Source organism: Juglans regia, chromosome 2, assembly GCF_001411555.2.
Source record: "Juglans regia cultivar Chandler chromosome 2, Walnut 2.0, whole genome shotgun sequence".
NCBI lineage: Eukaryota > Viridiplantae > Streptophyta > Magnoliopsida > Fagales > Juglandaceae > Juglans > Juglans regia.
In genome coordinates this window covers 29,187,239-29,212,590 of record NC_049902.1, presented here as the reverse complement: position 1 = coordinate 29,212,590, position 25,352 = coordinate 29,187,239, and the positions used below count along the sequence as shown (strand labels likewise).

The 25,352-nt window shown below is 32.7% G+C and overlaps 4 protein-coding genes across 7 annotated transcripts in view; 3 read left to right on the top strand and 1 right to left on the bottom strand.

Annotated features, from left to right (window-relative positions):
- Positions 1-648: 648 nt before the first annotated feature.
- LOC109002092 (cellulose synthase-like protein G2) lies at positions 649-1,163 on the top strand. Its single transcript, XM_018979693.2, has one exon. It carries the CDS (start codon positions 663-665, stop codon positions 1,134-1,136), a length of 474 nt encoding a protein of 157 aa, XP_018835238.1. The 5' UTR covers positions 649-662; the 3' UTR covers positions 1,137-1,163.
- On the top strand, positions 652-8,234 carry LOC109002091 (cellulose synthase-like protein G3). 2 transcript variants are annotated; one of them, XM_035687900.1, is made up of 6 exons: positions 652-1,307; positions 4,206-4,355; positions 4,764-4,889; positions 5,419-5,889; positions 6,965-7,312; positions 7,512-8,234. In XM_035687900.1, exons 1-6 carry the CDS (start codon positions 1,179-1,181, stop codon positions 8,061-8,063), a joined length of 1,776 nt encoding a protein of 591 aa, XP_035543793.1. In that variant the 5' UTR covers positions 652-1,178; the 3' UTR covers positions 8,064-8,234. The 2 variants fall into 2 exon arrangements, with proteins under 2 accessions (XP_035543793.1, XP_018835237.1); XM_018979692.2 differs by having other exon boundaries at positions 662-1,307; positions 7,413-8,234.
- A 191-nt stretch (positions 8,235-8,425) lies between these two features.
- Positions 8,426-13,946, bottom strand: LOC109002090 (cellulose synthase-like protein G3). Of its 2 annotated transcripts, none has more exons than XM_035685671.1 (6): positions 13,167-13,946; positions 11,227-11,379; positions 11,012-11,140; positions 10,171-10,617; positions 9,698-10,045; positions 8,426-9,097 (listed from the first exon to the last, which is right to left on the bottom strand). In XM_035685671.1, the coding sequence occupies exons 1-6, from the start codon at positions 13,842-13,844 to the stop codon at positions 8,543-8,545; spliced, it is 2,310 nt and encodes a 769-aa protein (XP_035541564.1). In that variant the 5' UTR covers positions 13,845-13,946; the 3' UTR covers positions 8,426-8,542. The 2 variants fall into 2 exon arrangements, with proteins under 2 accessions (XP_035541564.1, XP_035541566.1); XM_035685673.1 differs by having other exon boundaries at positions 11,227-11,365; positions 13,167-13,333.
- A 9,685-nt stretch (positions 13,947-23,631) lies between these two features.
- LOC109002059 (cellulose synthase-like protein G3) overlaps positions 23,632-25,352 on the top strand; it is a 72,632-nt gene continuing 70,911 nt past the window's right edge. The window contains exons 1-2 of one of the 2 annotated variants that reach the window (XM_035687321.1): positions 23,632-24,343; positions 25,188-25,340. In XM_035687321.1, coding sequence (XP_035543214.1) covers positions 23,729-24,343; positions 25,188-25,340 — 768 coding nt within the window. In that variant the 5' untranslated portion in view covers positions 23,632-23,728. The remainder of the gene's footprint in view (positions 24,344-25,187; positions 25,341-25,352) is intronic. The other variant, XM_035687325.1, reaches the window with a different exon arrangement.

The window sequence follows — 25,352 nt, the reverse complement described above, 5'->3', positions numbered from 1 at the left end:
TAATATATAACTATAAATATCATTCCTTTTCTTTCCTGCACAATAATTCAGAGATATGTTGGACCACATCATTAACCAATGAAAAAATGCTATGCGCTATGATGATTGCTACCGCGACAGTGGATCTCGATTCTTCTTTTATTTTTTTATTTAACGATTAAGGTCTGATTTAGATACAAAAAGCCCTCAATTTATTTTATCTAATTTTTATAATTTTTTTAAATTTTTATATAAAATATAATAAATAATTTAATTTTTATATTTTATCTTATCAACTTAATATCTAAATCTCATCTAAATAAATATTTTTAAATAATATTATAAATTTTTTTTCTTAAAAAATATCTAAAGAGATAAAAAAAATACATGAAAAAAAATTAAAAATAAAATGGCCGTATTGGTGGGCCGCGTCGGGACCCACTGTCTAGCACTGGCCTTCACGCCGTGTCACGTCATTATTGGAAGGGAGGACCAGTGGTGTGGAGCCCTGCCAGCTCCGGTTTTCCACTGGTACGTGTGTACTGTGCTCTCGAAGCCCCTGGACCGTGTGTTCACTGTGTTGTCACAACACTGTTGTGTCATCCCACACACATATCCACAGTAGCTAGGCCTATAAAGTAACCAATTAAGACGCGGACTCACATGCAAAGTACGCCACAATAATGGAGGGTACGAGTCCAAGATGCCGCACCGCTGCCAGCAGGCAGTCCACCACCCATGCATCAGCCTCAGGCTATCCTCCCCTTTATGAGATTGAGCACTCTCCCCTCACTCTCTTCAACCGTTTGTTTGCTGCAGTTTACGCGTCTGCCATCCTCTCCCTCCTGTATCGCCATGCATTCATGCTCATAAACTCTCCCGCCTTAGCCTCCTCCATTATCTCCCTCTCCATGCTGATCTCTGATCTTGTGCTTGCGCTCATGTGGGCTGGCACCCAGTCTTGCCGCATGCGTCCAATCCACCGCAGGGAATTCCCCGAAAACCTCAACAGGGTTGTGAAAGATCAATCCGATTTTCCTGCACTCGACGTGTTCATATGTACCGCCGACCCCTACAAGGAGCCGCCATTGAGCGTGGCGAGTACGGCCTTATCTGTCATGGCATATGACTATCCAACGGAGAAGATCTCAGTCTAAGTATCAGACGATGGGGGCTCGCAGCTCACTCTCTTTGCTTTCATGGAGGCTGCTAAGTTTGCAACCCATTGGTTGCCCTTTTGTAGAAAGAATAACGTAGTAGACAGGAGCCCAGAATCATATTTTGCCCGGAATAATTCTCCGAACTTTGAGGCCGAGAAGATGATCAAGGTAACGCACTACACACACACATAATGATATTATGCTGGAGTACACATCTATTCTATTATCGATGCATGTATATGGAGATTATAAATGCTACAAGTAATCCTTACACCACATATTTCTACCTGTAATTTGTCATTGTTTTATTTTTATTTAAACACACATATTTATGCATTAAGATAGAATGAAAAATCAATCTTAAAATAGAATATTGTCTCCTATACAGTTTGTTTGTACAGAGTTACAATAATGGACTAGACCAAGTCAATCACAAAGAAATTTATGTACTGAGGAGTCTTAAAAGCATTAGTTGGTTTGTATTCTGTATATCCTAGATCAAAATTGTAATGTCCTGTTATGAATGAATAGAGTTTAATTTTTCTACCTTAAAAAAAAAAAAAAAAGATAGAAGGTAAAAAATGATAAATCACATGTTGCAAGACTTCCATATAGAATTTCTCATATGCAGATATATAAAAAGAAACAAAAATATAAAAAACAGGGGTATGTTTGGAAACATAAGGGTTCTTAAACACCATGATCACTCAAATACAAAACTTTTTTAAATTTCGAATTTTCAACTTTTTCTTCTAATTATTATGAATTTTCCAAACTCTTAAAAAAAATACAAAAAATAATACAATTTTTTCAAATATAAGATAAAAATAATATCACAAAATAATATTTAAACATTTTTTTAGCTTTATAATATTTTTGTTCTACTTTTTTCTCTCTCATTTTCCAAAATACAATAATACATCTTAATTCAAATTATTTTACTACCATTCAAAAAATATTTCTCTACTATTTATAGATATTTTGAAATATTCTAAGTATCCAAATTATCGAGCCCTAAGTATTGTCATAATTAGCTCATTTAATTATTTGGTGTTGAAAGAATTCAAGAATGAATGTTACTATATATATAAAAGAATTAATTAATTAGGCCTTGAGTGTTAATTAGTTCAACTATATAATTTTTCCATGCGAGGGAAAAAGATTATTATAATGATAGTTTATAACAAAAATATTCGCAAATATATATTGCTCATATTAATACGCATGCACTAGTAGTACTAGATATAATATGATAAATAAATGTTAGAAATATCACATCCTATATATACATAACACAAACTTTATTAATTAGGTTTACGATCGATTGATATCATGTGGATTTTGTACAAATTTATTTGCTATGTTTTGTTTTTCAATTTAAATTTTAAAACCAAGCTAAGTAGGCCAAGTCGTTATCTGAGTCTCTAATTATGAACGCCATTGAGTAAGAACAAGACCACTAATCTTTAACTGAAAAGGAACAAATTGTGAACTGACTGAATATTATTTTGAGGAATTAAGCTGTATATGTCATGAAAATATGTTGACCTCATTTTTGAAAAAGGACAATTGAGAGTAAAAGTAGAAAATGCTTTTCACCTATAACTAATTGTAGTATATTTCTCACTTTATATTATAAAATTATCCAAGATATTTAATCGATGCCTTAACTACTTGTTTTAAAAGATTCTTACCTTAAAAAATTAAACACGCAACAAGGGATATTATACTACTATTTTGGGTATGAGGGGTATTCTTAGAATACCTCATTACTATTTATTATTTTATTATTACTTTTTAACTACTTTTCACTACTATTAAATATTTTATCATTATTATTCACATAATACTTGAGAATACCTCATTATCCAAACACAAACTTATGGTTTGAACTGCCATTCAAACGTGGATGCTATATTTAATTTATATATAATATATATTATATACATATATATATATTTATATTTCTTTCATTTTTTATAGCAGATTTAAGTGTCGTTAGGATAGTAAGTTGATATGAGATGAACTGAGATAAAAGTTGAAAGTTAAATAAAATATTATTAGAATATTATTTTTTAATATTATTATTGTTTTGAGATTTGAAAATGTTGAATTATTTATTATATTTTGTGTGAAAAATTAAAAAATTTGTAATAATTAAGAACTCGTTTGTTTTCAGAGATGAGATGAGATGAGTTGAGATTAAAGTTAAAAAGTTGAATAAAATATTGTTAGAATATATTTTTTAATATTATTTTTGTTTTGGAATTTGAAAAAGTTGAATTGTTTATTTTATTTTGTGTAAGAATTTGAGAAAGTTGTAATGATGAGGTGAGATGTTTCCTGAAAACAAACGAGGTCTAAATGAGATGAGATGAAACACTTATTGTATCAAAACGGAGTCTTAGTGATTTACGCAATATTGTGAGTAAGTAGCATATTTTTTATAGAACCTTTAGTTACTATAAACGAGCATGTTAGATTAGATTGCATCAACATTAGACTTATTTTTAATTAATAATCGGGAGACAATTTTCAAGCTGACATCTTAATTTTCAATCATATGGTTATATCGCATTATAACAGTAACCATGAATTAGCATGATATAGCTGCCTAGGGCTCAAAGAATATTTTCAAAGCAAAAACATATCATGCAGTGTATATACTTTAAAAAATTCTATTTATAATATTACTAGAATATTATTTTTAAATATTATTATTGTTTTGGAATTTGAAAAATTTGAATTGTTTATTATATTTTGTGTAAAAATTAAAAAAAATTATAATGATGAGATGAAACGCTTTTACTATTCATAGAATTTGATTTGTAAGAATTTTTTTAAGAGTTTCAATTTTACAAATCAAATTATTTCAGGTTAATTTATAATATTGATGTGATGGGTACGTATTTGTCTTCCATACTAATTTGCAATTAAAAACAACTTTTACACTTTAGGTACAAAGTTTTGCTTATATATATATGTACGAGTTTGTCATGTGTAAATACGAAATTTATTATAGTCGTAAAAGAAGTTTTGAAACAATAGTGTTTTTGTATGTTGCAGACAATGTACGATAACATGAAAATCAAGGTAGATAATGTTGTCGAGAGAGGGAAAGTTGGGGATGAGTACATGACTGGAGAAGAAGAGCTCAGAGCATTTAACAAATGGACAGAGGGATTTACACGCCAAGATCATCCCACTGTGATCCAGGTTTGTACTGTGAATATGGATCATGCCAAATTACCTGCATCGATCCCTAGCTATCATTAATACTTGCGACTTTTTTTTATTTTATTTTCAACTTTTGAATAAAATAAATGTCATTTCATCTTTAGTTATATCAATCATTTTTATTTGAATCTATTTAAAATGTGTGACCAAAAATAATAAAATTCAGAATAAAAAATAACTTTCACTGTAAGAAAAATAAGTATTTATATCAAATTATTTGTAACGAAAGCTGACTTATTTTAATAGGAAATAATTATATTCACAAAAAATAACTTAACACAAATAAAGAATTTTCTTGTAATGTTTATTATTTAATAAGTGATCACAATATTTAAGGATCTATGATTGATGGTATATCATGTGGAGTTGTGGACAATGAATGAGCAGGTTTTGTTGGAGAATAGGAAAGACAAAGACATCACCGGCCATTTGATGCCAAACCTCATTTATGTCTCCAGACAAAAAAGCAGGATTTCACCCCACCATTTTAAAGCTGGTGCCCTCAATGCATTGGTAAGCATAAGTGATCTATAAATTTATCAGGACTAATTATTGAGTATAAACGTTAGTACAATATTTATCATTTCATATGATTGCAAACAATTTTGTGTTTATTGATAGGATCATATGAGAAATTCGTGATCATTCATAGTACTCCCATACTACCAAACAATTTTTTATTTATAAACTAGCATGTTAAGGGCTCGTTTGAATAATGAGAAGAGATGTGATAAGATGAGATGATTTTAGATGAGTTGAATAAAATATTATTAGAATATAATTTTTTAATATTATTATTGTTTTGGAATTTGAAAAACTTGAATTGTTTATTATATTTTATGTGAAAATTTGAGAAAGTTGTAATGATGAGATGAGATGATATGAGATGGTCTTACGAGCTCATCTTTAATTTCTTTCTTCAAAAAGCATGGTAAATCTTTCCAAAATCATGGTCAGTTTGATTTAATGTCTTTTATATATATATATATATATATATATATATATATATATTTTTAAAATTTTGTGGCCGTGCATGATGAAGCTCCGGGTATCGGCTACCATGACAAATGCTCCCATAATCCTTACCCTAGATTGTGATATGTACTCCAATGATCCTCGTACGCCCCTGCGTGTGCTATGCTACCTGCTCAACAGTAGTAGTACTAGTACTCAAGCTCAACTTGATCGGTCGACCGAAGTAGGATACATTCAATTTCCCCAACACTTTCATGGGATTAACAAGAATGACACCTATGCTTGTGAATATAAACGTTTGTTTCAAATCAACTCGGTGGGGTTTGATGGACTAGCTGGGCCTAACCATGTTGGAACTGGCTGCTTCTTTTGCCGACGAGCGTTCTTTGGAGGTCCATCAACGTTTGTGCCACCAGAAATCCCTGAATTAGGTCCCTTCCATGTTGTGGACAAACCTATTCGGTCCCAACCAATTCTGGAATTGGCACACGTGGTCGCAAGCTGCAATTATGAGAACCAGACCAAATGGGGTTTTGAGGTAACCAGCTTATTCTTAATAATTAATAGTAATTACGTACTTGTATATTTTGCCTTTCTCCAAGCATTATATATTTGGCATGAATCTTAACTCTAATCACTAGTACTTATGTATTGATATAATTCTTTATATATGAGAGTTGGGTATATTGAGATGTTCGCAACTCTTAATAAAAAAATTATTATATATGCACTACGTTCTCGTCCCACTTTTATTCTACGTCATTATATTCATGTAGTGCTACTATAATATATAATTTGGATTAACTCTTTTTCTCTAAAAGAGGCAAGCTTCATCAACGTAACATAGTTATCTGATATGAGAATGAAATATTAATGTAGTGTGTGTGTGTATATATATATATATATATATATATATATATATATATATATAATAACTCTTTGTTAATAAACTAAGAAGGATCTTTCTAGCTGTACTAAGAGCATTCCCATCCGATTCTCTAAATTTTAGCTAAAAAGGACACTCCTTATAATTTTATCCTAAATTTTACTCATTTTTAAAAAACCTTCTACATCCCATTCCCTATCCTTTCTCTATTCTATTAAAATAATATTCTTCTATTATTTTTTTATTACTTTTTTCTCTCACTTCCATTTTCAAACTTCACTACTTAATATTTTTTCTTATGTTTTGAACTATTATTATAGTGAATATTTTAAATAAAAATTTAAATTATTTTTTTAAGGGTTTAATAATATTTTTAAAATTATTATTTTTATATTTTAGTAATTATTTAAATTATTTTTAAAAATATTATTTAAAAGTATAATAAATATGTGTATAAGAGAAAATGTAGTTGATTGAAAAAAGAATTTATTTTATTTATTTAAATAAAATATTAATAAAAAATGATTTAGGGGATGAATAGTGGTTCCCTATATTTAGGGAACCACTGTTCATTTCCTAAATCAAAATCCTAAAATAGGGAATGGGATGAGAAGGGATTTTTGAGCTTTTTCCTATAATTTTTCCTATAATTTAGAGATAATAGTGTTTTAGGCATCCGGATGGGATGCTCTAACAAACTAATTAATTTTTTTGGCAAACTGTACAGATTGGTGTCAGATATGGATCATTGGTTGAGGACTACTTCACGGGTTATCGGCTGCACTGCGAGGGATGGAAGTCAATATTCTGCAGTCCAAAGGGGGCAGCATTTTTGGGTGACGCACCAATTACCCTTGTCGACGTGCTGAATCAACAAAAGCGATGGTCCATAGGCCTACTTGACGTGGTTTTCTCTAAGTTTAGTCAAGTAACCTTCGGCATCAGATCCATCGGTCTTCTCATGGCCATTGCTTATGCTCAAGTTGGCTTCTGGTCCTTCTGGTCCATTCCCATCACCATGTATGCCTTCCTCCCCCAGCTAGCTCTCCTCAAGGGAATCAGCATCTTCCCAAGTGTATGTTCCTGCATGCACTTTTTATAAGCTATCTTTTTCTAAGTCCGTAGATTAACAGAGTCTTTCTACTTACAAGTAATGACATATTTTTTTGTAACAGATCAAGTTGGAGTGGAGGATGTGTTCTCGAAATAGAGTTTTCCTAATATTCATAGATTTTTATTTGTTTGACATATTCAAAGTGAAAAATATGTTGCAGGTGTCAGAGTCATGGTTTCTATTGTATATGTTCCTTTTCTTAGGAGCCTATCTGCAGGATCTCCTCGACTTTTTGTTCTACGGTGGAACGGTCCAAAGATGGTGGAGTGATCAGAGGATGTGGAATATAAGGGGCCTCACATGTTACTTGTTTGGATTCGTGGAGTTCTTTCTCAAGTCTGTGGGTATTCCCACACAAGGTTTCAATGTGACCAGCAAAGTGCTTGACGATGAACAAAGCAAAAGATACATGCAAGGGTTCTTTGAGTTTGGAGTCCCATCACCCATGTTTGTGCCACTAACAACGGCAGCATTTGTCAACTTAGTCTCATTTGTCTGGGGGCTTGTATGGATCTTCAGAGGCAGCAAAGTGGAGGTGGAGGGACTGTTTGTGCAGATTTTCTTAGCAGGCTTCGGAGTGGTGAATTCTTGGCCAATTTATGAAGGTGTGGTCTGGAGGAGAGATAAAGGAAAACTGCATATTAGAACTACCATGATCTCAACATTTCTGGCAAGTCTTCTTGTTGCTGCAGCTTCTTTTGCTGCGAGCTGAGATTACGATCTTTTATTTTCTAGTTTATTTTATACTAGGTTCAATATTGCTACTTTTAACTGAGTAAAAGAATTTGTATGCAAACAATGATGAATTATTACGGTATATATGTAAAAAAAAAGTACGTTCTTATACAATTTATTACACGGCACTGCATGCTTGGACGACTTATATTAGTTTATGAGAAATGTTTTAGTATTATAAACGGATTTTAGAAAAATAAATTCATAAATTGACATGTTTTGATACGATACATATACATTAATTTATAAAATTACTTTTATTTTACATATGGTACATATATATATATATATAACATTGACTATGCCTAATTCACTACTAATGCTCTAATACGAGATATCTAACTACAAAACCATTATTGTGATTCAGAAGTCCATATGAAAATACAAAAGTTTCTATTAATCTCAAATAGTAAATAAAATGAGAAGGTTTTAACCACAAAGATCAGAGCCCTTATCTCAGTTCCTTCTTAGGGCAAGAAAAGATGCTATATAAAGGGCAGATGCCAGAAAAGTTGATATCAGAGTAGTTTTAGTAGGCATCCTTCCTTTGTCACTCCTCAACACCATGGCTTCGTAGATTGGCCAGCAGTTAAGGGTGACAAAACCTGCTATGAACATCTGCACGAATGCTCCTTCCCATCTACTGCTGCCTGTGCAAACTCTCACGAGGCCCCCAAGAAAGGAGACCAAGTTGATTATCGCCGCCGCTGTCAGCGGCACAAACATGGGCGATGAGACTCCAAACTCAAAGATACCTTGTTCGTATCTTTTGCTTTGCTCGTCGTCCAGAACTTTGCTGGTGACGTTGAAACCCTGTGCGGAAATGCCTATGGACTTGAGCAAGTACTCAACCAAACCAAACAAGTAACAAGAGGGTCCCCTTATCATCCACATTCTTTGCTCGTTCCACCAACTCTCCAAGGTTCCTCCAGCTGAGGAAAAATCCAGGAAATCCTGCCCGTAGGAACCCAGGAAAAGGAACACGTACAAGGGAAACCATTGCTCTGAGACCTGCAACTCAATTTTAACTTCAATAAATTTGGCACTATATTGCATAAAACAAAGAATTTATGACCGCGGTAAGCTATAATATTAATGGTCATTCATGAGTTATAATCATTTGACGTAGCATTGTGGGTGTTTGGATAGTGAGTTATATTACATAAAAGTTGAAAGTTGAATAAAATATTATTAAAATATTTTTTTAATATTATTATTATTTTAAAATTTTGAAAAAATTGAATTGTTTATTATATTTTACGTAAGAATTAGTGAAAATTGTAATAAACAGATAAGATGAGATGGATTGAGATGATTTTGGCATCGAAACTGAGCCTAATGAGAATAATTTTTTTATATTTTTCAATTATATATATAAATATATCAATCATTTTTATATAATTAAAAGGTTGATGAATATTGTCTTTTTTTTCAAAATAATTATACGGTAGCTGAAGTTCTTAAAATCTTTTCTATTATTTTTTTTTTTAATTTCAATCATTCACATTTTATTATCTCAAATATCTTTTGACAACTTTATTCAATTTTTGATTTCTTTTTCTCAATTTATTGTATATTCCTATATCAAATGCTGTGAGTAGGAGAACATACCATCGGGAAAATAGTAATCCCATTGAGGAGGGCAAGCTGGGGGAGGAAGGCATAAATGGTGATTGGAATGGAATAGATGGGCCAGAAGGCATAATGTGCATAGGAGAGGCCCATGAGAAGACCCATGGACCGTGCCCCAAAGGTTAAAGGACAATATCGAGAGAAGGCCACCTCGAGGAGGCCAATGGCCCATCGCTTAGTCTGATTTAGCACATCAAGAAGGTTGATTGGTGAATCCCCATAAAAGGCTGCCCTGTCAGGATACAAAAACATGGACCTCCATCCCTCACACTTTAGTCGATACCCTGTGTAGAAGTCCTCCACCAGAGACCCATATCTGAACCCTATCTGCACAAATATTTAATTTAAATTAAAGTGGTTGACACTTGAAACCATTTGAAATTTACAAAGATTTAAATCTCTTTTAGATTAAGAGTTGAGATAAGATGAATTGAATAATGAGTTCAGCTGACCTTAGAGCCCCACATGGTGTGGTTCTCATAATTGCAATTGGCTACATGGTGTGCCATTGTCAATGTTAGTCGGGACTGGATAGACTTGTCATCAACAGTGTGGCCGGGGCTCAGTTCTGGAATTTCCGGTGGCACCAAAGATGATGGGGCTCCAAAGAATACTCGCCGTTTGAAAAAGCATCCGGTTCCGACATAATTGGGGCCTAAAAGTCCGTCCATTCCAGAAGGATTAATTCGAAACAAACGCATAAAAGCACAAGCATAGATGTCTGTCCTGTTGATCCCATTAAATCGTTGAGGGAACTGAAGGTACCCTAAGTTTGATTGAAACTTAGGGTCCAATAGGTAACATAGAGCACGTAGAGGCGTTTGAGCATCGTTGGAGTACATGTCACAATCTTGGGTCAAAATGATTGGTGCATTCGTCATGATAGCCGACACTCGAAGCTTCAATTAATATTGCATGGACCCAAACAAACAAGCAAAAAATTAAGCATGTTATATAATATATATTTATATATATATATATATATATATATCTGTGTGTATATTTTTAGTCACACCCCGGTTGATATAACTCATTTTAAGAGATTTTTCATTTAATTTATTTTATCAAAAAAAAAAAAATATATCATTTAAACTGTGGCACATTAACATATGTGACTGACTGAGAGAGACACTATCCGGCCATATCATGAGAAGTAGAATTACTCTATAAACAAATTATATATAAGTACTTTAATATATGTGGGATATATAGAATGAATGGATCACCAGATAATTACCGGGAGACAACTAATTATATATAATACAGGTTTGGCTCTTAGCAAGGGATGCTTACCAGGACATTAAGGGCGCCTGCCTTAAAATGGTGGGGTGAAGTCCTGCTCTTTTCTCTGGAGACATATATAAGATTTGGCATTACATGGCCTGTGATCATGTCTTTGTCTTTGTCGCTGTCCAATAGAACCTGTGTTCATGTCGATCCGTAGTACTTGTCACAAAGAGTAGTATACGAAACACAGTTAATTCAAAAAAAGTGCGCATAATTATAACCTGAATAACGGTAGGATGATCTTGACGTGTAAATGATCCAGCAGTCCATTTGTTGAAAGCTTCTTGCTCTTGTTCACTCGCAATGTACTCCTCACCAACTTTTCCTCTCTCAACAATATTCTCTACCCTCGCCTTCATGCTATAGTACATCGTCTAGATTTATTAGCACCCGAAAAAGAATACACTAATTAATTTCTATTTTCATTATACGAGTTTTGTTATATATATATATATATATAAACATGGTATGCGACATACAATTTCCTGTACATAGGACATATTATAATTATGAAAACAACAATACTACTACTTACAAGTCGGTATTGTAGATACCTGACCTCCACAATACTAACATGATATAATTTAATTAGTAAGAAAATTCAATCAATGTGGAATACTACTGTGTATCTTTTACACCAAATTGTAAATATAATTTTTCCTATGAAAAAATTGAAAAACTATACATTAGTTGATATAATAAATCTCGACATTCTCTACATCACAAGTAATTTTGATGTGTTCAAATATACGCTTGCTTTTTCTAGATATTTTAATATTTAAAAGGAATTTTTTTTTTTTAAAAATATGATAGTATAACTATTAAATATGTCCACAAAATATGCCCACTCATAACAATATTTCTCGAAGTGTTTTACTAGCTATAGTCATGTGACATGCTATAGCTAGCGTCTAATTATTTATTTATTTTTTAAGTAAGCAAGTATATTTTATTAAAGGAGGTGATACAAGAGGAAGGGGTGGAATTTTCTAACAAACACCTTAGAACAATAACAATAGTATAAAGAGGTGGATAAAAAAAAAAAAAAGAATTTTTACGATCAATTTCTTGATCGTTACTCATGTTCAACAAAAAAATATGCCGTCTTAAAAGACATAAATAAATTATTTATAAAAAATTGCTAGCCTCTAATTGTACGTTGGAAGTTTGGCAACTGTTTGTCTTGTTGCATTGTCGGTACGTAGTACCATTCTTCACCCTTTTTTGTTTTGTAATTGCCTTTTCTCGTAGTAACTAAGCATCTTTTGATTTGGTCGTTGAATGTCGTTATAAAAGTTTTTACGAAAGCAACTGACCATATATCCATGCTCTACCATTCATAATTGGATAATAATAGGTTTATTATATATTTCTTATTATCAATTTATTATTGTATAATGTATTTCAAAATTTATTATTTTTTTTAAAATATTTTTTAACATCTTTAATCATTAAGAAAAAATTAAAAAAATATACAACTTTACTAATAATCATTTTCTTAACTATTAAATAAAAAAAATTAAAAAGATTAAAAAAATAAAGAAAATAATAAACAAGAGATAAGAAATAATAAACTATTATTATCCTTCATAATTTTATAAAAAATGATAAACACACATAATAACTTTTCATAACACATTATATAATTATATTTTAAAATAAAAAATAATTTATAAAAATAACATTATTTTATACAAATACCGTCACTTTAAAATATATATATAGTAAAATATGTTATGTTTTAAACGTTACTCTAATATCATATCCCGAAGCTATGGCATACAATAATGAAAGTTTGCATTCCCAATATATAATTCAATAAAATAAATTGCGTATAGTTTTTGTTTGAGTCAATTTATTGACAAGATTGATCATGTCAGCTTTGGATTTTGAAAGGTTCCATACATATCGAGGACTCTCTGGGTGATACTTATCACCTACTGAAATAATGAATGACAGAGATCAGATCAATACGCAACTTTGGTGAAAACACTTTTATATTTTTTATAATAAAAAATATAGATATAAATTTTGAGTAATTTTTGAAATTTCTGAAAAAGACAATCAAATTAAGTTTAAAAAAATGAGTACCTTGTCGCCCTAATTGAAAAAGGAACAAACCTCATGAATTTAAAGGAAAGGGTGATCAATATATACTTACCTTAATACTTTCAGTTTCAGAGCAGAAAGATGGGTGATCATGATCTGAAGAGAAATACACGCCGGGGCTCCTCTCCACAATATCATTCTTCCTGCAGAAGGGTAACCAGTGCCTTGCAAAGTTGGCAGCCTCCATGAAAGCAAAGAGTGTAAGCTGCGAGCCCCCATCGTCAGAAACATAGACTGAAACCTTATTTGTAGGGTATTCGTAAGCCATGACCGATAAGGCCGTGTTCACCACGCCCATGGGTGGTTCCTTATATGGATCCGCAGTGCATATGAACACGTCCAGCGCCGGGAAACCTTTGTCGTCGACAACGACTTGTTTGAGGTTTTCAGGGAATGCCTCACGGCGGATTGGTCGCATGCGGAAAGACTGGGTGGTGATCCACATGAAAGCAAGAACAAGATCAGAGAGTAACAAGGAGAGGGAGAGGAAGAAGGTGATCAAGGAGGTGGAGTTGCTGAGCTTAAGTACATGGTTATAAAACAGGGCTGCGATGGCACATGCGTAGACTGCAGCGAATGCACGGTTCAGGGCCGTGCGGCGCATGAGCCTGGTGGCGTTAAGAGGAGAAGCATGGGTGGCGCCGGGCGCTGTGGTGCGCGCCATTCCTTGGTTTCTAGATCCGGGTTGCTGCTGTTGTATTAGAAGGATGGATGATCGATCAATGATCATAAGGGTAATGAACAGACTAAAGTCTTGAATTATACGTCACCAGCCATGTGGGGTGGTGACTGATCGTGTTGATCAAATAATTATTAATTGTAGCGAGATACATGTGGAGCCTCGAACGATTTTTTGGAAATATTTATAATGAACAAGTTTTTATAATTGGGCCACTTTCTCAATGTCTTTGAATTGACAAAAATCACAGCAGCCAGCGTGCACACATGCAGTCACTTAGTATATATTATCCAAAAAGAATAAAGTTGAACTGCCCTATGATAAATTAATTAGGTGTTTTGCCTGATTGATCTGGACTCGAATCCGTGGTTCCTTCAAAAAAGGGCTCAGATTAATTATTATATATGTAGTTTCCGTAAGTGTGTTATTAACTAGATAATAAATTATTATCTATTATCTAGTTAATAGACCACGAAAAGGGAAAAAAAAATGGACGAAAGTGTTGTGCAAAGGAGTGTAAACTCAAACAGGAAAATCGGATCGGACCGGACCGGTTTTGAACCAGCCGGGTCCGGAACCGGTTTTTTAAAATGTAAAAACCGGTCGGTTCTGGTTTCGAGATTTTTCGACTTGGACTAGACCGGATCGGTTGATTAAAAAAATAAAAAATAAAATTTTTATATATAAGTTTTATACAAAATATTATATATATATATATATATTAAATATTAATATATATAAGTTTATAAATAATGTATAATTATAAATTTATACATTAAATGTTAATACTAATATATAAGTTTATAAATAATACTAATAGTCTAATATAGACTATAGACTATAGTTATACTTATAATTAATACTAAAAGTTTTTACTAAAAGTTTATAACTAATACTTATATTAAATATATAATTTATAATTAATACTGTTAATCTATTATATAGTCTAATATATTATATAACTATACTAATATATAAGTCTATAGTATATTAAATGTATTACAAATATTTATATATAGTTATATTAAATCACTATAATCTATTAAATGTATTACATTGAAAATAAATTAATAATATCATTTAAAAAAAAAACACATTAAAAATCAATCAAACGGCGCCGTTTTCATGACATTTAAACGGTTAAAGTTAAAACCCTAAAACTAAATTTGTCTCTGACTCTCTCGTGACCTCGTCTTCTCCGCAGCTCCTCCCTCTAGTCCCTCATCTCAAACTCTCACTCTCTCGTCTCTCACGCAGCTCACGGCGTCACGCTCTCGTCTCTCGCTCAGTCGTTCTCTGCTCTCAACTCTCCCGTATGGCCATCTCTCACTCTCGTCTCTCAAGTTCTCCACTGGACCACTCTCTCGTCTCTCAAGTTCTCAACTTTCTCGAGTCGTCTGAGTCGTCTCTCACTCTCCTCGTCTGGTCGTCTCTCACTCTCCCGTCTCTCATTGAGTCACTCTCTTGTCTCTCAACTCTCTCGTCTCTCTGCAGAATCTGCCCCCTCGCCCCTTGGTAATTTTTTTTTTTAAATTACATATTAAGATTTTTGTGATTGGATTTTGTAATATTAGGATTTTTATGATTGAGTTTTGTGATATTGGGATTTTTGTGAATCTATGATTGGGTTTTCAGATTTGTGATATTAGGGTTTTCAGATTAATGCTTGGAAATTGGTCTGTACGTTTTAATTTGATGTTGTCTGAAGTAATGAAATGATGCTTTGGTTGCTGCTGCTGAGTGTTGACCAAGCCAGCTATTGGTAGTGATCTGGTGGTTGTTGCCTTATCTGGTTGCAGCCGACTGCAATGTACATGCATGTGTAGTGTTGTTATATAATGGATGAAAAATAAATCTAAAAATGTAAGTACATGTAACACTATTTATAATGGATTGAATGACTATTTTTGAAACAATTAAACAAAGTTTTCTACTTTGCTAATTGACCCTTTATTAAACTGCTAGTTGTTGGAAAACAAAATTGGCATCCCTTATTTGTGCATCTCGTAGTCACTGGTACGTTTTTCCTACTTTATTTGAGGTTAATTTTATTTTGCTTGAGTCTTTTTTTTTGCAGGAGCTGGGTTTTTCTTGGTCTTGGTGTTTCTTTTCCTTAGGTTTGTTAGAAGTTGTTTTATGGTTTTCTTGGTTGGTTTTGACACTTGGTTTTGGGTTAGTTCCTAGTGATTATCTTGTAATCCCCCAAGTGTATTGATGTAACCACGGTATTCCTCCGCCATAAGTGAGGCTGATTTTTTAATAAAATTGGGACGGGGCTGCTATGTGTGTGGCTACCGGCTCTTCTTAAAAAAAAAAAAAATTATTTTATTATTATTTGTCTCACCCTTATGGGTTTGTGAAATTAGTTTGAAATTATGAATCTATGATACATAATATTTGTGATATTAGGGTTGTTTAAATATGAAATTAGGTTTGTGAAATTAGTATATTACATTTATATGGTTTTGTAATTTTTCTACTTGAATAACTTCTGTGTAGTGTGGCCTGAAATTAATGTTTATCAATTGAGGTTGAGTTTGAATAAACTTTGAAAGCTCAACAATTAATGTTTATTTTTGTTACTACAGAATCACACATGGATTATTCAAATGAAACAGAAACATACGGCAATATTCAACCTACAATGGAAAGGAGTGAAAGGACTATGGAATCAATGGCGACTAATGATTCACTTTCTCCAAAATCTAATGTAAGTAAGTCATCTATTGGTAGGAAAAGATCAGTAGTTTGAGATTATTTTACAAAGATTCATACTGAGGATAAGTCGAAACCTAGGGCTTCATGTAACCTTTGTGGGATGACTTATGCTTGTGATCCTAATATAAATGACACAAAATCAATGTTGGGGCACTTGGAAAAAACATGTAAGAAGTCTCCACTTAGGAAAATTGATAAAAACCAATCTATATTGGGTTTCCAGTCTGGATCAAGCAGTAGGGGGCTTGTACCTATTGCTTTTAGTGTTAAGGCGTATAGAGAAACCTTAGCAGAAATGTTGGTTGTTGATGAGCTTCCTTTTAAACATGTGGAAGGGGAAGGGTTTAAAAAATTCATGCTTGTTGTGTAACCTAAATGGAATGCGATTCTATCAAGTGTAACGGTTACAAAAGATATTTATAAATTTTATTTGAGAGAGAAAGACAAGCTGAAAAGTGCTCTTAAGGGGCAGCGCATTTGTCTAACCATGGATACATGGACATCCGTGCAAAATTTTAAGTACATGTGTCTCACTGCACATTTTATTGATGAAGATTGGAACATGCACAAAAAAATTATCAATTTTTACAAAGTTGAGAACCATAAGGGTGAGACACTAGGTAAACAAATTGAGATGTGTTTATTTGAATGGGGGAGGCCCAAAATATTTACAATTACACTTGATAATGTAAGTTCAAATAATGGGACAGTTTCGTATCTCAAAAGAAAGACAAGAAATAGAAGGGATACGATTTTGGAATATGAGTTCTTGCATATGAGATGTTGTGCTCATATCTTGAACTTAATTGTTTGGGATGAGTTGAAAGAATATGATCAATCAATTGCAAGAATTAGAGGAGCAGTGAAGTATGTAAAATCATCTCCATAAAGGTGGAATACATTTAAGCAATGTTGTGACAGTGAAGACATTACTTGTAAAAGTGATGTATGCTTAGATGTAGCAACCCGTTGGAACTCCACTTATATGATGTTGGATAGGGCTGAAAAGTTTCAAAAAGCATTTCAATGATTAGAGGATGAAAATCCGGGATATATTAAGAGTGTTGGGGAGGATGATAGTGATGATGATGATGGTGTTAGTGAGTTGGGTAAAGGAAGGGCTCAAAGTTAGGGCCTCCAACCATGGATGATTGGAATAAGGGTAGGTTGTTTGCAAAATTTTTGAAACTTTTTTATGATGCAATCTTGCGTTTCTAGGATACCAATTATGTCACTTGCAATAATTTTTTATTTGAGCTAGCAACAATTCAAGGTGCAATTAATTTGGAGTGTGTGGAAGGGCCTCTTAATTTGAGGACAATGGCATTTAGTATGAAATCTAAATGTGAGAATTATTGGGGAAATATTGAAAAAATGAATATTTTGTTGTATGTTGGGTTGGTTTTTTATCCTTGGTATAAAATGTGTGGTCTAACATATATTTTTGAATGAATATATGAGGATAATAGTTCAAAAGTTCTTATGTTGGTGGATCGGGTTCAAGATGCATTGGCTTGTTTATATGATAGTTATTGTGAAAATGATGAAAGTAATGTTGGGGCACAATATCAAACTATAAGCCAATCAAGCGAGAGAGGGGCTAGTAGTACAAGTTCAACTGTTGGGGTAGGTCAAGGTGATTTCAGATCATTAATCCATGCACAAATTAAGAAGTGTTTGGAGTCGGATAACTCTTTGGCGACTAAATCTGAATTGGAGAGATATTTATTTGAAAAATGTGAAGAAGATGATGTGAAATTCGACTTGTTGACTTGGTGGAAGGTCAACTCCATTAGATACCGCGTGCTTTCAAGAGTTGCGGGATGTTCTTGCAGTTCTGATATCTACAGTGGCCTTGGTGTCAGTTTTTAGCACAGCAGGTCGAGTACTTGATCATTTCCGCAGTAGCCTATCTCCATTTATGGTAGAAGCTCTTATTTGTACACAAAATTAGCTTCATTCTTCTGTCCCGATTAACATTCGTACTTTAATGAATGATGTTGAGGAGTTTGAGAAAATTGAAACAGGTATTTAGCATCATTCACCTTTTCTTTAACTATATCTAAAGTGTAAATCATATTTGGAATTTGTTTTAATTATTTTGCTTATTTTTTTTTTCCTTTTGTGTAGAGCTCATGGATGACCTAGGGAGTTCTTCAAGACGTACTTCTTTGGCTGGAGATAATATTTAAGGTAGGTCAACTTGTATAATATATTTCCTTAATTTTTTTTTTTATTTAATGTAATTAGTAACTTTTTATTAGAATTAATTGTTTGATTTATTTTCATACAATTTCAAGGATTGTTGAAGGGACTATTGGAGTTGGTGGCTTGGTGCATAGCTATTGAAGTTTTTTGTTGGATGTTCTAAGTTATTGTAATTTGGACTTGTAATTTGTTGGATTTTTAGACTTGTAAGTGTTTGGACTTTTGGACTTGTAATTTGTTGGACTTTTGGACTTCTAATTTAAACTTTTGAACTTATTTTATTCCATAGGCTCATAGGCTTGTTGATGTCCTTTCTTGAATTTCTCGTAACTTTGTAAAGCAGTTTTTTGTTTTTCCCAATTTTTTTACAGTTTTTTAGTAAAGCAATTTTTTGGAAAACATTTTTTACTTTTTACTAAAACAGATTTTAATTAATCTGATTTTTTGTAGTAAAACACATTTTTTGTAGTAAAGCATATTTTTTATTGAAGTAGTTTTTAGTAAAGCATATTTTTTTAGTAAAAGTTAGAACATATTTTTTTTAATAAAAGTATAAAATAAATTTTTTTAAATCAGTTTTTTTTTATAAACAAATTTTTAATGACAAACTGTGAAATTTACATTTTAAAAAAACAGGTAAACCGGACCGGACCGGAAATCGGTAAAACTGGAAGTACCTGTTTAGGAGGGTAACCGGTGTGTAATCAGTTTTGAAAAATACAAAACCGATACATACCGGTTCGGTTTTAAATTTTGTCCAAAACCAGACCAGACTGGACCGGTTACACCCCTTATTGTGGTTATATCTCAGCATTTGACAAATGTGGTCAAAGAAATCAGAGCACTACTAATTAAAAACTAAATCAGCTCAATGTAAAGTTATATATATTTTAGTATCCTATATATTCAAACAGAACCGCTTCCATGTTGTCAGGCTATTATATGAAGTAGAGCAGCTCTTCTATCAACTGCTGCCACGTCAGAAATCACACAATAATTTCAATACTCTCAACCACATAGAATAGATCATTTGCAAGACACGGATTCACCAACGAGCCCCTCCCTTGCATCTTTTCTTCTTCCCTCTTCCACTGATCATAGACCCACCATCCATTTGCGTCGATTTCACCTCCTCGAACTGCAATCGAAAATTAATAAAAATCCCTTCACTCGTGAGCTACCTAATATACAAAACCCCTTCCCCAGTTTTTTAAACATTGACTTTCATCAAACAGTTAGGGGGCTTAAACAAGTTTCATAAAAAAACATTGGGCGAAGTATTCAAACATTGACTTTCATATTTATACATGCAATGTAAACAAGCCATAAGTATTCAAAGACCAAAGAAAACATTTATGTATAGATATCAGAAATCGAAAGCAAATGCAGAGGCAAAGAAACGTTCTGGGTCGAAAGCAAACTCAAGAAACTCAGAAATTGAGTTTTTGCGAGGGATGGCCATGCATGTGAGAGTCGCCCACCATCGTTCGCCTCTTTCGTATAGTTTTTGAACCATTCCAATCGATATAGCTTTCTTTTTCCTTCTATCGCAATTTCTCTCGGTACAATCGAAATTCCATGGACGCGTATAGTTTTTGGACTCTTCCAATCGGTATTGCAATACCCTCAAACTCCTTCAAACCGGTCGAGCTCCATCGCAACTCAACGACAAGGTTCGTCGACTTTGTGTTTTTTGCACTTTTGTTGTGATGGGTGCTTTGGTGGAAGAGGAACGAGGGCATAGGAGGGAGGGTTGTGATCGGGTGTTGATTAGGTGTAGATAAATGCACAGTATGTAAAATAGAGAACTTACGTGGAGGGCTGTTGATTGAGTTAAAACAGCCAAACCGGTTTGAAGGATTTCTCATATTCAAATCATGATCACTTTGTTTTGCTCTTCAAACTCTCTTGACTCGGGCCTAAATGTTGCTGCAGGTACCTACACTTTTCTTCTTCTTCTTCTCTTTTTTTGTTTTGTTTTTTTGGTTGCGGAAACTCCAAATGGCATAGGATATAATTCGGCTAGCTGAAATAGTGTAACGATAGGTCGGTCCCGTCGGTTCCGGTTCATTAAAACTGCAAAGTTGCATGTCAAGAGGTCTAAAACTTGCTTTATATCTTGCAAAACCTAGTTACATATAAATAAAAAAAATATTCAAGTTGGTTGTCAAGAGGTCTAAAACTTTCTCAATAGATTTTGCTCTATTTATACCCCAAAACACTGGTACTTTAGTTTCTTTATCAAGGTGTACAAACACGTTGGACAATACCACCTTCTCGAGCAGAAAAACAGAGTATATACGTGTCTCTGTTCTGACAGACAACTCATGAGTATGACTGATTCTCAGTTGGGTTTTGCTTCATAGTCCTATTCATTCTCATGTCTACTTTGTTTCTTTTTTCACGATTTAAGTTACTTAAACCATCTCAGGTCTACTCTGTTACCTTTACTGTTTTGGCTCTCTACTCTTCTTGCTTTTCAACACAAATCCATTTTGTTACTAATTATTGCTTAGCATATTGTTTACATCTCCGGTCTGCTCTGTTTCCTTTACTGGTTTGACTCTCTACTCTTGTTGGTTTTCAACACAAGCCCATTTTGTTACTAATTATTTCTTAGCATATTGTTTTCTAGTTTCAATTCATTTTATTGAAAATTTTCTGGTAATAATAAAGTAGAATAAATTAATTTGTTTTTAACAATGAGTTCCTTGTAGCGATATGGAAAGGCAAGAAGTTCCTTATACATAGCATCAAGAATGACACTCAAAAGTGCATAAATAGACACCGATTCAACTTCTCTCAAATCTGATGTGGTCTCTTTAATTTCTTCCACGTATCTTGAACTTGTAGCGGTGACCATCATTGGCTGGACCGATTGCAAAGGCACATAAAATTTGGTGAAAACAATTTCTGAATTGACCCATTAAAAGAGCTGCCTAAAATGCAGTACGTCTTTCAAATTATAAGGAGTACAACTACAAACAGCAAAAGGATATTATTGGTGTGAATTAAAGTACCTCCTCAACAGAGTATGATGAAATTAAATGCATATGGAGTATTTCTAGTGTGGTATTGTTAAAGAAACACAGAGAGATATAGGTAATATTAAACCTCCACCAATATGCATATATGTGTTCTAGAAAGGTACCTTTTTTTTCTTTTGTTTGCAATATCATATTTCTAAATTGTTAATATATAGAATTAAATACATATTCGGGAGAGGCACTTTCTTTGTTGCAATATCATATTTCTAAATTGTTAAGAATGGGACTGGTGAAGTGTCAGTGGCCAAATGATAAATATTCTTTACAAAAATAATTCCAACCTAAGAGCTTCCATATGAAACTAATTAATATTCTTTCCAAATATAATTGTCCCCTTCAGAAACAGGCTTGAGCCATTTTCAAATTAATAATTCAGTTCAAAGAACCACTACATGAATTGCATTCGACATGACTTTTCAAACTCAACCCATGCCATTCAAAATGGTGGAGCCAGAGAAACTTGAGTGCTCTTTTTATTTATATTTTACAGTCAAGAGCCTCATTCAAATCTAATAAAGACAATATGGGTACCACTAGCTTTCATTCAGAAAATAATGCCCTGAAAAGATCATTGGCTAATCGACTGAAACTTATCTAATCAATATGTTCAGATGTTTTAGCGATCACTACTGCAGAGCACAGTACTCCAGGCCCTCATAGACAATGACACTTTTACGAGGGTAATATGGCTGCAAGTGCAAGTAGTCGCGAAGGATCGATTATTCATTCTTTCAACTTTATTTTAACTTTAATATCTACAATTAAATTTATAAATATATATCTCTACCTATATTTAAAAGTCGTTATATATGTACTATTTATTATTGTTGATATTATTGTTCATAAACAGTAATAAACAGTGTATAAGTTTTTTTTTTTTTGCAAGTGTTTATATTACCTTAATTACTGTTCATCAACAGTAATGAACAATAAATAAACTGTTTTTTTTTTCGTATATTTTTTTCGTATATCTTATTACTGTTTATTATATCATACACTAAAAATCAACTTTAATTTATAAAATACTAATTTTTCATCATTAAATAAATGATAAAATTTTACGTATATTTTTAAGAGAAAAAAACTATCTAATTAATTTAAATTTTTTAATATTCATAATAAATGATGAACATAAATAAATAATAATTTTATTCTTATACATTAGACTATTTTAATATTCAAAATTACACTTTATTTTTTTCTTCAATTTGACAGATGTGGCAAACGTGCTTTTTTTTATCAATTATAAAATTTTACGCCATACAAGATTTTACACAAGTACCACTAATTTCAAAGTAATCAAGTTTGATCAAATGGTAAAAATTTAAATACTGATTTAAATTAATTTAAAATAAATAATTAACATATAAATATCATATCATAAATAAATTATCAAATTTAATTTATAAAATATTAATATTTCATTATTAAATAAATGATCAAATTTTGTTAAATATTTTTAAAAAAATATAACTATATAAATAATTAGAATTTTAACATAATTTAAATATGATAATATTCTTAATTAACTAAAGAGAACTACTATAACTAGCGAAAAAATAGTCTGAAAATATGTCCTAAATATATATTTCATTTTTTTATTTTTATTTTTATTTTTTCATGTATTTTTTTAATCATCATAAATATTTTTAAAAAAATAAAAAATTTATAATATCATTAAAAAAATATTTTCTCAATCACTAAATAAAAAAAATAAAAAAGAAAATTAGGCAAACGTCCCTTGGACGTTGCCTAATGCTAGTATATATATACATGGATGATGTCATATCCACTCAGACTAATTATTGTCTTGTAGTAATACTGCGATGTATATCAAAACAGTCCTGCAAGAATAGACTTCCTTTTCATAGTTAAAAAGAAGATTCCAAACAGGCCTATAAACTAAGCCCCAGTTTATCCTTACTTTCAATCCTCTAGAACTGCTGTACACCACCAAAAGAAATGGATGAGAGCCTGAGTACCTCTCCCGCGCGCGCTCCTCTCCTTCACAGCCTTAGACATGCACGTCGCACAGACTTCAACCGCATGTTTGCGGCAGTTTACTTCTGTGCCATCTTAGTGCTGCTCTATCGCCATGCACTCAAGCTCATCCACTCCGCCACCTTCGCATCCTTCCTCATCTCCCTCTCCTTCCTCATCTCCGATACTTTCCTTGCTTTCTTGTGGTTCACTCGTCAATGTTTTCTCATGACCATCGTTTATCGTGACGAATATCCTGAAAACCTTCAGAAGACACTACTCTTAAAAAAATCTTCTTCGGACTTTCCGGCGCTAGATGTGTTTATATGCACCGCCGATCCATACAAGGAGCCGCCGCTGAGGCTTGTGAGCACAGCCTTATCGGTCATGGCTTATGACTATCAAACGGAGAAGATTTCGGTTTATGTATCAGATGATGGGGGATCACAAGTGACACTATTTGCTTGCATGGAAGCTGCTAAATTTGCATATCACTGGTTACCATTCTGTAGGAAGAATAATATAATAGAGAGGAGCCCGGAAGCTTATTTTGCAGCAAATCACTCTTCGTGGTCCTTTGATACAGAGGAGATTCAGGTAATAATGAGTATTTAAACATTTGTTAAATATGATAAACTATTAAATTGCGTATAAGTTGTTATCCTAATAAGCGCACATAATAAACCTTCACATTAACGGAAACCAAGCTGCTTGCTTAGCCAAAAAGAGTAGGAAGACCAGGAAAAAGGTGTTTGCTTTGCCCCATACATGCATGACGACGAAGCGTGCTCCAAGACATGATAAATATGGCCGACAGAGATAATTAAGTACCTATGGACCAAAATAATTGTCGTTTCTATTTTTTGGACGTTTCCAATCATTAGTTCAGAATAAAAATTAAAGAGTAATTTTTTGGGGACAAAGTTAATGTTAATCTTGCCACGTCTATTAATGTCTTCTTCCATGTTTCGCATATTATATGATTAATTATATTACATTTAGAACTATATAATATATATATATTGTTAAATCAACATACTATATAAATGGGCCCATTAATCCCACTTGATGTGTAATAGGAAATACTTGAGTAGTGTTATTTGAAAACTTTTATACCATACATCATCCACATGACATAATTTGATTTGTAATATTCAAAATTTTAAATTTATATTCTAAATAAATTATACCACTTGAATGGTGTATGGTGTAAAAATTTTCAAATAGATTTATTATTTAGACATTAATCAATGCCTCAATTGTTGAATGTGGTCATGATGATCGTCCCTTGAAATATTTCCATATATTTCAATTCTCTACATTCTATTGAGAAAGTCTCTGTGTCTGACTTTGTTGGGTTAGACGTAGGATTATCTCATTGTCGATTCGTTTATTAACTTATAATTAGTACTCCCCTTGTTCTCAACGTATGATATGACAGAAAATGTATGAATGCATGAAACAAAGGGTAGAGAAAGTCCTTGAGAAGGGGAAAGTTGGTGAAGAGTATATAACTGAGGAACTAGAGCGCAAGGCTTTCAGCAAATGGGCAGATCATGGATTTACTCGACAAGACCATCCCACTGTCATCCAGGTACATACATTT

Coding starts and splice junctions, on each gene's coding strand:
- LOC109002091 (XM_018979692.2), top strand. CDS start 1,179: ATGGAGGCTGCTAAGTTTGCAACCCATTGGTTGCCCTTTTGTAGAAAG. Junction 1,308..4,205: donor AGGCCGAGAAGATGATCAAG/GTAACGCACTAC, acceptor TGTATGTTGCAG/ACAATGTACGATAACATGAA. Junction 4,890..5,418: donor CTGGTGCCCTCAATGCATTG/GTAAGCATAAGT, acceptor TGCATGATGAAG/CTCCGGGTATCGGCTACCAT.
- LOC109002090 (XM_035685671.1), bottom strand. CDS start 13,844: ATGATCATTGATCGATCATCCATCCTTCTAATACAACAGCAGCAACCC. Junction 11,380..13,166: donor CTGAAACTGAAAGTATTAAG/GTAAGTATATAT, acceptor TAATAAATCTAG/ACGATGTACTATAGCATGAA. Junction 10,618..11,011: donor CAGGCGCCCTTAATGTCCTG/GTAAGCATCCCT, acceptor TATTAATTGAAG/CTTCGAGTGTCGGCTATCAT.
- LOC109002092 (XM_018979693.2), top strand. CDS start 663: ATGGAGGGTACGAGTCCAAGATGCCGCACCGCTGCCAGCAGGCAGTCC.